The sequence below is a fragment of the Lepidochelys olivacea genome (genome assembly GCF_965140295.1).
Source record: "Lepidochelys olivacea isolate rLepOli2 genome assembly, chromosome: 9".
NCBI classification, from domain to species: Eukaryota; Metazoa; Chordata; order Testudines; family Cheloniidae; genus Lepidochelys; species Lepidochelys olivacea.
In genome coordinates, this window is record NC_140419.1 from 59,271,030 (window position 1) to 59,283,656 (window position 12,627).

Consider the following 12,627-nt stretch of genomic DNA (forward strand, 5'->3'; position numbering starts at 1 on the left):
TGGGCATTGGCCCTGCACTGGGAAAACAGGGCCAGGCCCAGTGGCTGAGGGGGCAGGTGTGCTCAGTGGTATGGAGTCCAGGAGCACTCGGGCTGTGTGCTGGGGGCCAAGTCTCCCTTGCCCTGCTGGGTCACTCAGCTGTGTGCCCCCCGTGGTGGATCCTCATCTCTCCAGATTGCAAGGGGCTGACTGGGGAGCTGGCCTGAAGCCTTGTGGATTCGGCCACGGGGGGAGGGACAGCAGGGAGGCTGGATAAAAGGCAGGAGCAAGGCAGTTACCAAACAGCAGGCACCTGTCAAATATTTGATCACAGGAGAGACGGGTGCCAGGAAACCCAGGGGGACGGAGGAAGCACATAGGAGCCCAGGGCTAGTGGCTGGTGTGTGCTGGGTGGGCAGCACCAGGGCTGTAAGTACACGTGCCCCCTTCCCCAGCCGTGAACAGAGGCAGCATGGCCAGCGGGCTCCCCTCTGTGCTCTGGGGTGCAGGCACCAGGAGGGCACTGCTCATCTGTGTCGTGCTGCTGCTGCTCAGCTCCTGGCAGGTGAGTCTGGTCTGTTTGCACAGAGCATGGGGGATTACGGGCTGAGTGTTGCTCGGGGGACACCAGAGTGAATCTGGAGCCACTCTGGCTCTGCAGTGGAGCAGGCTGCCCTGGAAAGGGCTCACCAGATATTAATATCAATGTGTGCGCTGGGTGACTGCCAAGGGAGAGTATTGCCACCTGCCCCAAGCCCAGAGCTTAGTCAGAGGCTTAGACCCACACAGAGAGCCAGAGCCTTGGTGGGTGAGGTGGGCACAGGGTGCTATAGGCCTGGGCACTGCTTAAAGGGACAATTCCTCTGCTGTCACGGTGGGGAGACTGCATGGGCGAACTGCAATGCAAGGAGGGATGGCTCTCCCCAAGTTAGGGATTCTCAGCATGTGGCTCCAGCACCCTTCAACAGCAGGGCGTGGGGGAGAGAGGGCCACACAGCAGGAACTGGAACTGAGGAAACTGTTGCCAGAATGGAGAAGCTGGAGCTCCACAAATGCTGAACTCCTCTGGATTTACACCAGTGCCACTGAGAGCAGGATGGGGCCCACTCAGATATTTATTTGCAGGCATTTCTATGGGACTGGTCCCCAGAGAGTCCCGGTGCTGCACAGCCCCACACCCCTCAAGAGAGGGCAATACTGTTGTTAGTCCCATGTTACAGTGAAAACTGAGGCACGGATTGGGAAGGGGACTTGCTGGGCCACCCAGGGAGTTTGAGACTGAGGCAGGGGTTGAATCCAGAATTCCCAGCACCTGCTCTAAGCACAGACCATCCAGGCAGGCTCACACAGGGACCTGGGTAACCAGGCACGCGCTCCCCCAGTCTGGCTGCAGTTTTACCCAGGGATCCTCAGCAAACAGCAGCACAGAACTCAGACAGTCCCTTAAGGCTCCCTCTGCTTTCCCTGGGACTGGCAAACAGAAGCAGGAAGCCCTGGCAGCCTCACTCAGCCTGGGGCCAGGGGTTCTCATGGGGTTCCAAGGCATGGCAGCAGGACCCAGGGGTTTCGACTGCCTGCAAAGATGTTGCATGAGGGTCTGGTGCTGTGAACCCAGCTCCTTTCCCCAGACTGCTTCTCCCACAGGGCATTATTGGATCCTACCTGTGCCTGTGGGAGACTGTACTTTATGGGCTTTCCACACACAGTTCTGCCAGTGCCCCTCAATCCCAACCCACAGCTCCCTGCTATCCCAGCCCTTTGCTTCTGGCAGACACAGCTCTGCCAGTGCCCCTCAATCCCAACCTACAGCTCCCTGCTATTCCAGACCTGATCTTCTTGCTCATCTCTGCTGATGTCATAGAATCATAGAAGATTAGGGTTGGAAGAGACCTCAGGAGGTCATCTACCCCAACCCCCTGCTCAAATCAGGACCAACCCCAACTAAATCGTCCCAGCCAGAGCTTTGTCAAGCTGGGCCTTAAAAACCTCTAAGGATGGAGATTCCACCACCTCCCTAGGTAACCCATTCCAGTGCTTCATCACCCTCCTAGTGAAAAAGTTTTTCCTAATATTCAACCTAGACTTTCCCCACTGCAACTTGAGACCATTGCTCCTTGTTCTGTCATCTGCCACCACTGAGAACAGCTGAGCTCCATCCTCTTTGGAACCCCCCTTCAGGTAGTTGAAGGCTGCTATCAAATCCCCCCTCATTCTTCTCTTCTGCAGACTAAATAAGCCCAGTTCCCTCTGCCTCTCCTCGTAAGTCATGTGCCCCAGCCCCCTGATCATTTTCGTTGCCCTCCACTGGACTCTCTCCAATTTGTCCACGTCCTTTCTGTAGTGGGGGGCCCAAAACTGGTCATAATACTCCAGATGTGGCCTCACCAGTGCTGAATAGAGGGGAATAATCACTTCCCTCGATCTGCTAGCAATGCTCCTACTAATACAGCCCAATATGCCATTAGCCTTCTTGGCAACAAGGGCACACTGCTGACTCATATCCAGCTTCTCATCCACTGTAATCCCCAGCTCCTTTTCTGCAGAACCGCCGCTTAGCCAGTCAGTCCCCAGCCTGTAGCAATACATGGGATTCTTCGGTCCTAAGTGCAGGACTCTGCACTTGTCCTTGTTGAACCTCATCAGATTTCTTTTGGCCCAATCCTCCAATTTGTCTAGGTCACTCTGGACCCTACCCCTACCCTCCAGTGTATCCAGCTCTCCCCACAGCTTAGTGTCCTCTGTGAACTTGCTGAGGATGCATCTATCCCATCATCCAGATCATTAATAAAGATGTTGAACAAAACCGGCCCCAGGACAGATCCCTGGAGCACGCCACTTGATACCAGCTGCCAACTAGACATCGAGCCATTGATCACTACCCGTTGAGCCCAACAATCTAGCCAGCTTTCTGTCCACCTTATAGTCTATTCAGCCAATCCATACTTTTTTAACTTGCTGGCAAGAATACTGTGGGGGACGGTGTCAAAAGCTTTGCTGAAGTCAAGATAGATCATGTCCACTGCTTTCCCCATATCCACAGAGCCAGTTATCTCATCATAGGAGGTAAACAGGTTGGTCAGGCATGACTTGCCCTTGGTGAATCCATGCTGACTGTCCCTTCATCCTGTCCTGAAATGGGGCATGGAGCTCAGAGTTTAGAAAGCCTGAGAAGCCATGCAGACGTGGGGAGCTGCTCCTGCAACAGGGCTTAACTAAGGAAAGCTCATAGCCCAGTTTGTGCAGACTATTCCCCCATTCCCACTCTGACCTATCTGCCTTTCCTCCTGCTGAGTAACTCCATGCTGAGGCCACATCCTCAATGCCGGTATTTAGATGACTAACTCCCCAAACTCCCTTTGAGGCTCTGGGTGCATGTGTATGGATCAGCGCCACATGCTGGGGTCTCCCCACACAGGGCAGGTCCATGCCCACACCCCCAATGCCAGGCACCTTGAAGTGGTGAGTGAACCACTTCCCTAGCGCTGTGAGTGGCCTTCTGGCCAAAGGTCCCAGCAGAGACACAACTCCCCATCCTTGAGAAGAGATGGCTCCACCTGACCGAGAAGGGGAAGAGCAACTTCGTGCATCAGCTTGCTACTCTAGGGAGGAGGGTTTTAAATGAGGTTGTAAAGGGCCAGGTGATAAAAACTCACAGGTCAGTACCCACCTTAACAGAGGGTTAGATTTTGGGGGAACATGGAAAATTACAACAAGGTCATAAAAACAACAAGAGGGAAAAGAGTGGGGAAATCTGCTTGACATCTTAGATGTTTGTACACAAATGAAAGGCGTATGGGGAATAAACAGGAAGAATTGGAAGTATTAATTTATAAGCTAAATTATTCCTTAATAGGCACCACAGAGACTTGGGGGGATAATCTCATGACAGGAATATTGGTATAGAGGGGTACAACTTGTTCAGGGAGGACAGGCAGGGTAAAAAGAGAGAAGGGGTTGCACTGTACATCAAAAATATATACACTTGTTCTGAGTTCAAGAAGGAGGTGAGAGACAGACCAGTTAAGAGGCTTGGGGTAAAGATAAATAGGGTGAAAAACAGGAACTACATCATGGTAGGGTCTGCTACAGACCACCAAATCAGGAAGAGGAGGTGAATGAGACATTTCTAGAACAAATAACAGAATATCCAGCACACAAGCCCTGGTAGTAATGCGGGATTTTAACAATGCAGACATCTGTAGGAAAAGAAATATGGCAAAACAATAAATTTCCAATAAGTTCTTGGGGTGTGGAGATGATGTCTTGTTTCAGAAAGTGGAGACAGCTGTTTTAGACTTGATTCTGCCCAACAGGGAGGAATTGGTAGCGAATCTTAAGGTGGAAGGCAATTTGGGTAAAAGTGATCATGAAATGATAGATTTCATGATTCTAAGGAAAGGAAGCATGAGTAGGGTTGCCAACCCTTCAGCGTTGTCCTGGAGTTGCCAGAAATTAATCTTTAATTAGAGATTATGTCATGTGGTGAAACCTCCAGGAATACGTCCAACCAAAATTGGCAATCCTGAGCATGAGTGCAGCAGAATAAGGACACTGGACTTCAAAAAGCAGACTTTAACAAACTCAGAGAACTGGCAGGTAAGGTCCTGCGGGAAGAAAATCTAAGGGAAAACAGAATTCAGCAGAGCTGCCAGTTTCTCAAGGAGACAGTATTAAAGGCACAATTGCAAACTATCCCAATGTGAAGGAAAGATGGGAAGAATATGAAGAGGTCAATATGGTTCCATCAGCTCTTTCATGACCTGAAAATCAAAAAGGAATCCTACATGGTGGGAACATGGACAAATTGCTAAGGAGAAACAAAACATGCAGGAACAAAATCAGAAAGGCTAAGGCACAAAATGAGTTACACCTAGCGAGGGACATATAGGGCAATAAGGAGAGGCTCTTTAAATACATTAGGGCAGGGGTGGGTAAACTTTTTGGCATGAGGGCCGCATATGGGTATGGAAATTGTATGGAGGGCCATGAATGCTCACAAAATTAACAATTCAGTGATGCAGAGTTTATTTCTATTTAATAAAGATACATTAGGATGTTTTGTTGAAAAATGGCAACTCAAATTGTACTCCTTGAATACCATGATGCTCCCCTGACTGCTGCTCTTATTTCAAACTGCTGTTTTACAAGACTGCACGCACTGTGAAAAAACTGGGCCCTCTCTGTAGTCTAGATTTGTTGGGCGTCAGTGCCCCTGACAATTTTGAGCCATGGCACTCTAGCCCGAGCCCATATGGACAAGAAGAGGCAGAGACAGGTGTAAACTCACCTATAATTTTATGCCCCCCTTTCCATCAAAAATGACATATTTGAAGCAGTGTGGTGAAGTTGCACCTGCAGCGTGGTTCTGTGGGTGCAGAAAGATAGTAGAATTGTGAGTCGGGGGCTGGGGAGTGCCAGGCAGAGCAGAGCAAGCCCCCAACCCTGGCTACCCGGCTGGCACACTGGGTGAGTGGAGCAAGCCCTCCACCCTCTCCCCGGCCGGAGCTCCGGAATGAGCGGAGCAAGCAAGCCCCTGACCCGTTCCCTGGCTGGCATGCCAGGTGGAGTGGAGCAAGCCCCCAATCCCGCTCCCAGGCAGAAGCTTGTGGGCCAGGTAAAAAGGTCTGCTGGGCAGGAGAGCCGTAGTTTGCCCACCCCTGCATTAGGGGCAGGCGAAAGATGAAGGAAAATGTAGATCCTTTACTTGGCAGGGAAGGAGATTTAATAACTGATGACATCAAGGAAGCCGAGCTGTTTAATGCCTATTTTGCTTCAATCTTCACTAAAAAGTGTAATGGTGAACAGATGCTCAACATAATATTAACAAGGGGGAAGGAATGCAAGTCAAATAGGGGAAGGATGGGTTAAAGAATATTTGAATAAGTTAAATGTATTAATGTCGACAAGGACTGATGAAATTCATCCTGGGGTACTTAAGGAACTAGCTGAAGCAATCTTGGAACCACAAGCAATTATCTTTGAGGTCCCAAAAGACTAGAAAAGGGCAAATATACCTGTATCTGTCTTTAAAAAGGGGAACAATGTGGAACTGGGAAATTGTAGACCAGTCAGTATAATATCAGTACCTGAAAGTTATTGGAACAAATTATTAAACAATCAGTTTGTAAGCACCAGGAGGATAATAGGGTTATAAGGATAGCCACCATGGATTTGTCTAGAACAAATTACGCCAAAATAACCTAATTTCCTTCTTTGACAGGATTACTGGTGTAATGGATGGGGGAACCAGTAGATGTGATATATCTTGACATTAGTAAGGCTTTTGATAAGTCCCACATGATATTCTCATAAGCAAACTAGGGAGATTTGGTCTAGATGAAATTACTGTAAGGTAATTGATTGAAAGACTACTCAGAGACTAGTTATCAATGGATAGCAGTTGCACTGGGAGGGTGTATCTACTGAGGTCCCACATGAGTCAGTCCTGGGTCCAGTGCTATTCAATATGTTCAGTAATGGGGTGGATAGTATGCTTATAAAATATGTAGCTGACACCAAGCTGGGGTGAGGGGTTGCAAGTATTTGGAGAACAGGATTAGAATTCAAAATGATCTTGACAAATTGGAGAATTGGTCTGAATTCAACAGGATGAAATCCAATAAAGACAAGTGCAAAGTACTACACGTAGGAAAAATCAAATGCACAACTACAACATGGGGAATAGAAGTACCGCTGAAAAGGATCTGGCCCTTATAATGGATCACAAATTGAATATGAGATAATGAAGTGATGCAGCTGTGAAAAAGGCCACTATTCTGGCGTGTATTAACAGAAGTGTCATATGTAAGATATGGGAGGTAATTGTCCTATTCCACTTGGCACTAGTGAGGCCTTAGCTGTACTGTGTCCAGTACAAATTGTCCAGGAGAAATTGGAGAGAGTCCAGAGAAGAGCAACCAAAATGATAAAAGCTTCAGAACACCTGACCTATGTGGAAAGGTTAAAAACCCGGGCACGTATAATCTTGAGAAAAGAAGACTGAGGGGGAACCTGATCACAGTCTTCATATATGTTCAGGGCTGTTCTAAAGAGGACAGGGATCAATTGTTTTCCATGTTCACTAAAGGTAGGATAAGCAGTAATGGGCTTAATCTGCAGCAAGGGAGATTTAGGTTAGATATTAGGAAAAACTTTCTAACTCTCAGGGTAGTTAAGCTCTGGAATTGGCTTCCAAGGGAGGTTGTGGGATCCCCATGCCACAGAGTGCACCCTCAGCTTGTGCTCACTGCCTAGCCCATTGGAGTGGCCTCTTACTCACAGCAAATGCAGTGGCCATTGCTTTGGGTATCTTTAATCTTTAGATTCCAAGCATTACAACAGTATAGGCATGTCGGAAGCAGCCTCCCACCCAGCTTCTCTCCACACCCAGCTCCCTCTCTGCACTCTCCTTTACTTTACTTGCTGTTTTCCACATTATAGATCGTCTCCTTATTGAGCTAATTACATCATTAGTCTCACCATTGCCCCCAGGTGTCAACAATCCACACCATAACAGGCTAATTGACCCAATTAAGTCTGCAATCTCTGTTAGGCAGTTGCCTAAGTGACTAGGGTGCTACAGCGAGCACTCCTCACTAGAGGTGTTTAAGAGCAGGCTGGACAAACACTGCCAGGGATGGTCTAGGTTCACTTGGTCCTGCCCCAGTGCTGGGGGATGGACTAGATGACCTCTTGGGGTCCCTTCTAGACCTACTTTGCTATGATTCTATGATTCTCACCCTTTGCTCGGTGTAGGGACCATAGCCAGAAATCCCAGACAAGTGGACAATGCTGGAGCCCACTCCTGCCTATGCTGGGACCATCTTGCTCCCTCCCTCTCTGACTGTGAGGCCACAGGGGGATCTGGCCCATCCCACCAGCATCAGTGGGACTCACACAGCTGGGGCTGCTGGATGGTGACCCCAGGCACAGGGACAGAGCTGCATTGCAGGGTTGTGGCCAGCCTGGTCCCTCCCACCTGCTTCTTACTGCCACCCGGGATCTCTTCCTCTACTAGGGTGACCAGATATCCCGAGTTTATAGGGACAGTCCCGATATTTGGGGCTTTTTCTTATATAGGTGCCAATTACCCGCCACCCCCTATCCTGGTTTTTCACACTTGCTATCTGGTCACCCTATCCTCTACCATGCTGCTGGAGCCCAGCCCCGCCAGCCTGTATGTCCTAGTCCTGTGGCTGGGACGACACTGATCTGTGGGCTTAACAGGCACACGATACATACTCCTCTGCAGCTCCAGGAGGCGCTCTCACCCAGTCAAGAGGCACTGCCGTCTAGTAGAGCAGAGAAGGAGAGGACACCTGGGTTCTATTCATGGCCCTGACACTGCTTCTGTGTGTGTCCCTACATGAGTGGCTTTGATCCCTCTGTGCCTCAGTTACACAGGGCGATGGGCATGGGGGTGGGGCTTTGGGCATCAATATGTGAGGCTCTCTGAGATGCCAGAGCCAAGTGCTTCCCCCGGAGAGCCCTGTACTGCCCCACCATCATCATGGACTGCCCATCATAACTAGCCTCCAGGTGGCTGGGGCTGACCATGGGTCTTTCAGATGGAGAACTCCCTGCATGCTCCATCTGCTGGCTCTCTCTACACCACAGCCAGGGCCTGATCCAGCTGTCTTGATGCTAGATCCCCACCACAGCCATTGGAGCCTGTTCACCAGGCTGGGTGTTAGAGGAAAGGTGATGACTGAGGAGGAGGAGGTCCCTGCACTGAGCTGGGGGGGCATGGGGCTGTGCCATCCTGAGCTTCTCCCAGACCCAGCCCAGAGCTCCCCTTGCCCCATCCCAACCTGGGCCTTGGAATGCCAGGTGGCCACCTCTCATGTTGGTGCTTCTCCCATTCCAGTTCTCCTTGTCCCAAGGCCTCTGGATCACAGAGCCCTTGCTGTGACTGGCCTGCCCCATTGTGGAGTGTAGTGCTGACCTGATGCCAGCCCAGAGGAGTTGGGGGCCAGAAGTGCTGTGCACTGGGATGGAGGTGAGCCCTAGCAACTCCCTCTATGGGGCTGACTGGGCCAGGTCCATGCTTCTCCTTCCAGCCCTCTCCTGTCACTCTAGGGAACAGCAGGCCCTGCTGGGAGCAGGATGTTGCTCAGCACCACAGCCAGCCAGGTCTCCTACCCACCTGCCATTCTCAAGTCAGGCCCTGATGGGGGACCCGCACACCACCGGGCAGTCAGGATGACGCCCTTCTGGAGGATGGTGGGCAGCAAACCACTGGGAGCCTATTGCCGGCACGGCCTGGAGTGCAGCACCAAGATGTGCAGGTGAGTCTGGAGTGCCGGGAGGAGAGCTACTATTCCAGCCCTGGGCTTTCCACTCCTCTCTGCTGGTGCCCCTCATCCCAACCTGCAGCTCCCTGCTAACCCAGCCCTGGGCTCCCCAGATGCACAGTTCTGCCGGTGCCCCTCAATCCCGACCCACAGCCCCCTTCTATTCCAGCCCTGAGTTCCCCCCCGCAGCTGTGCCAGTGCCCCTCAGTCCCGACCCACAGACCCCTGCTATTTCAGCCTTGGGCTCCCCACACACAGCTCTGCTGGTGCCCCTTAGTCCTGAAGCCGTCCGTCCCCCCCTCAGCCCTGACTTGCGGGTGGTTGGAGCTGGGGACTGGGTTTGGGCCTGTTTCTACAGTTCACTCTGTTGAGGCGGGGGCACTGATGGTGGGTGTGCAGGGGATGGAGATGAATTAGGGAGCAGGATCGGGGCATGCAATCAGGAGAGCCTGCTGCCCAGGGTATAGGGGTAACGTACACTCCCCCTAGGCTCACGGCTGCTTTTCCTCCCCAGGAATGGGCACTGTGCTCCCCCACAGTATGAGTGCTGAAAGCTGGAAGCTGATGCAATCCCGGCTGGAGACAATGCTCCCCATCTACCCCCAGGCTCAGAGCATCTGCAGACTGGAGGCCATCAATACTTGCCCCTGGGGTGGGACTGTGAGACACATGACGCAGAGGGCTCCAGCCTCCCCACATAGGTGGGAGTGTGTCCCAGTCCCCTCATGTGCACTCTCGGTGAAGGGGAAAGTATTCATAGTCCCAGCGGGGGCGAATTCCAAGCCTGACCCAGCACCCCCCCCAGCAGCAGCCATCTGGGGGGCTCCCACAGCGAAGCCTGCACAGACCCAAGCTGCTGGCAGGGACTGCTGTTGCACCTGATACTGAATGGGGGCTGAGAACACAGGGATGACCCCAACAACAGCTGGGAGACCAGTCCCTTCCTGGCCCCGCCATTGCTCTGTGCAAGGAAAACTGGGGCTCTTAAAGGAGCCACATGTGCAAGCTGTTGCCACTCTATGTGGGGAGGAAGGATAGCTCAGTTGTTTGAGCATTAGGCTGCTAAACCCAGGGTTGTGAGTTCAGCCCTGGAGGGGGCCATTTAGGGATCCAGGGCAAAAATTGGGGATTGGTCCTGCTTTGAGCAGGGGGTTGGACTAGATGACCTCCTGAGGTCCTTTCCAACTCTGATATTCTACAGGGGCTGAATCCCTCCTCAGAGTCAGTCCAAAGGAAATGCTCCCACAGCCCTACCCAGCAGGGGAATCCTTTTTGTGCCTTCCTGCCAAGCCAAGAAAGCATCCCACCTTGGGGTCCCTCTCCCTCCCCAGGGGCTGGGCAGATTTCCAGCCTGCCCCTGGGGACAGGCGGCTCTAGGTGCCAGCTGGAAATCTATTGGGGGGATATCCTCCTGAGCTGGGGGTTTCCACACTCCCGCATTGCAAGGTGATGGGCAGCACCCAAAGCTGCCCCTGCAGGAACCCCAGGGTGGCACCTGGGGTAAACATGGACTTCTTACTGGAAAGCCCTGGATCCCCCAAGGCTCCTGGCTGGCTGTGTCACATGCAGCATGCTGGGTGCCCCAGTACTGCACCTCACAGACTGTTTGAACCCACGTTGCTTGACCAAACAATAAATGCATCTGGCCTGAAAGTCTGTGGCTTCCTGACTCTTTCTGAAGGGAGCAGAAAGCAGTTGCTCCCTGGTTTCCCCAGGAATCCAACCCTCCAGCTGATCAGCTCTGGGCACCCGAGACAGCTGTGCCTAGGAGCTGGGATGTGTTAGTCACCATCAGGGCTGGGCAAATACCCACATCCCCCAATAGCCCCTTGGCTGCGAGCTGAGCCCCTCTGGCCTGTGTTCCCAGGGAACATGTGTTAGTGGGACCATTCTAACGTGCAGATTTGCTGGCAGGGCGCATGGGAACGGCAATGTGGAGAATATCAGCAGTCAGCAGAGGGTCAATGCACGACCGCTTGGTTTCCACAAGCTCCCCCACAGCCAGTTAGGGACCCAGGCTCTGTGCAGTCTGAACTGCAAACACTGTGGGTTAGCAGGCTCAGGCCATACCACTTTGAAGAGATAACTGAGCCAATAGCACCAGGCCCACTGATGTGGCTTAGCTGGAAAACCAAAGAAACTCATCCCAGGCCGACAGAGAAACACCTGTGGTTTCTCTTTGCCAGCACATGAGCCTAGCTCCTTCCTGCACATGCAGGCCGGCTCTGTGCCAAGTGAGGCAGGGGGATAGTTTCCTGCATGCAAGGCCTGATCCCGAGCAGTGCTGAACTCATCCCACATGGCCTAAGTGTGCTCAGCAATAGCTCTTTGCCCAGCTTTAAAGGCACCGTGTCAGTTTGGCCAGCTGCACTGCTCCAAGGGCCAGGGCCAGCCTGTAGGAGGTGGAGTTGTGGCACGTAGGGCAGCAGTAGTGTGCAAAGCATTTTGCACTGTAAGGTACAGCCACACGCTGGGGATGTGTCTGCCCAGCCCTGGGGAAAGGCTGACCTCAGGGGGTGCTGTTACTGTAAGTGATCCTGCTGTACAGCTGCCCCCATCCCTGATCCTCTAACATGCTTTGCATGGCTTTGCATTACAAAGATTCTGCCCTACATGGGACTGGGACTCCTGCTTTGGGTCTCAATACATGTCCCAGGTTCCAACACCCGCCCCAAGCCCACTGCAAAATTCAGATACAGGAGCCTGGTAGGGGGTGATCCCCACATTCAGTACAGATGGCCCCCAGCCCAGAACAGATGCTGCCATAAGTCTGCTCCCATCACTTGGCAGTAGGGTGTCAAGGCACCCGGTTTGCCGACCAGGCCATTAAAAGTCCAGTTGGTGGCGCAGCAGGGGCCTGGGGCTAAGGTAGGCTCCCTGCCAGCCCTAGCTTCACGCAGTTCCTGGAAGCAGCTGCCAGGTCCCTGTAGCCCCTAGATGCATGGGAGACCAGGGAGGCTCAGCGCGCTGCCCATGCCCCAAAGGCTGGCTCCCATTGGCCGGGAACCGCAACCAATGGGAGTTACAGGGGTGGCGCCTGCGGGCATGAGGGCAGCGCGCTGAGCCTCTCTGGCCACCCATGCATCTAGGGGCTGCAGGGACCTGGCAGCCGCTTCCCAGGAGCTGTGGTAAGTGCTGCTGGGACCCCATACCCTCTCCCATGCGCCAACCCCCTTCCCTAGACCCGGGTCCCCTCGCACAACCAAACTCCCTCCCAGAGCCTACACTCCCCCAACACCCTGTCCCAGCCCCCTCCTGCACACCAAATCCCTCATCTCCGCCCCCATCCCAGAGCCTGCATTCCCAGCCAGAGTCCTCACCCCCCTCCCACAGCCCAAGCCCCTGCCCCAGCCTG

At 52.8% G+C, this 12,627-nt stretch overlaps 1 protein-coding gene across 1 annotated transcript; it reads left to right on the plus strand.

The window, feature by feature from the left end:
* The first annotated feature begins 330 nt into the window (after positions 1-330).
* Positions 331-10,913, plus strand: LOC311525848 (uncharacterized protein). The gene is made up of 3 exons (XM_084638246.1): positions 331-544; positions 9,058-9,266; positions 9,787-10,913. The coding sequence occupies exons 1-3, from the start codon at positions 452-454 to the stop codon at positions 9,821-9,823; spliced, it is 339 nt and encodes a 112-aa protein (XP_084494372.1). The 5' UTR covers positions 331-451; the 3' UTR covers positions 9,824-10,913.
* Positions 10,914-12,627: the final 1,714 nt, after the last annotated feature.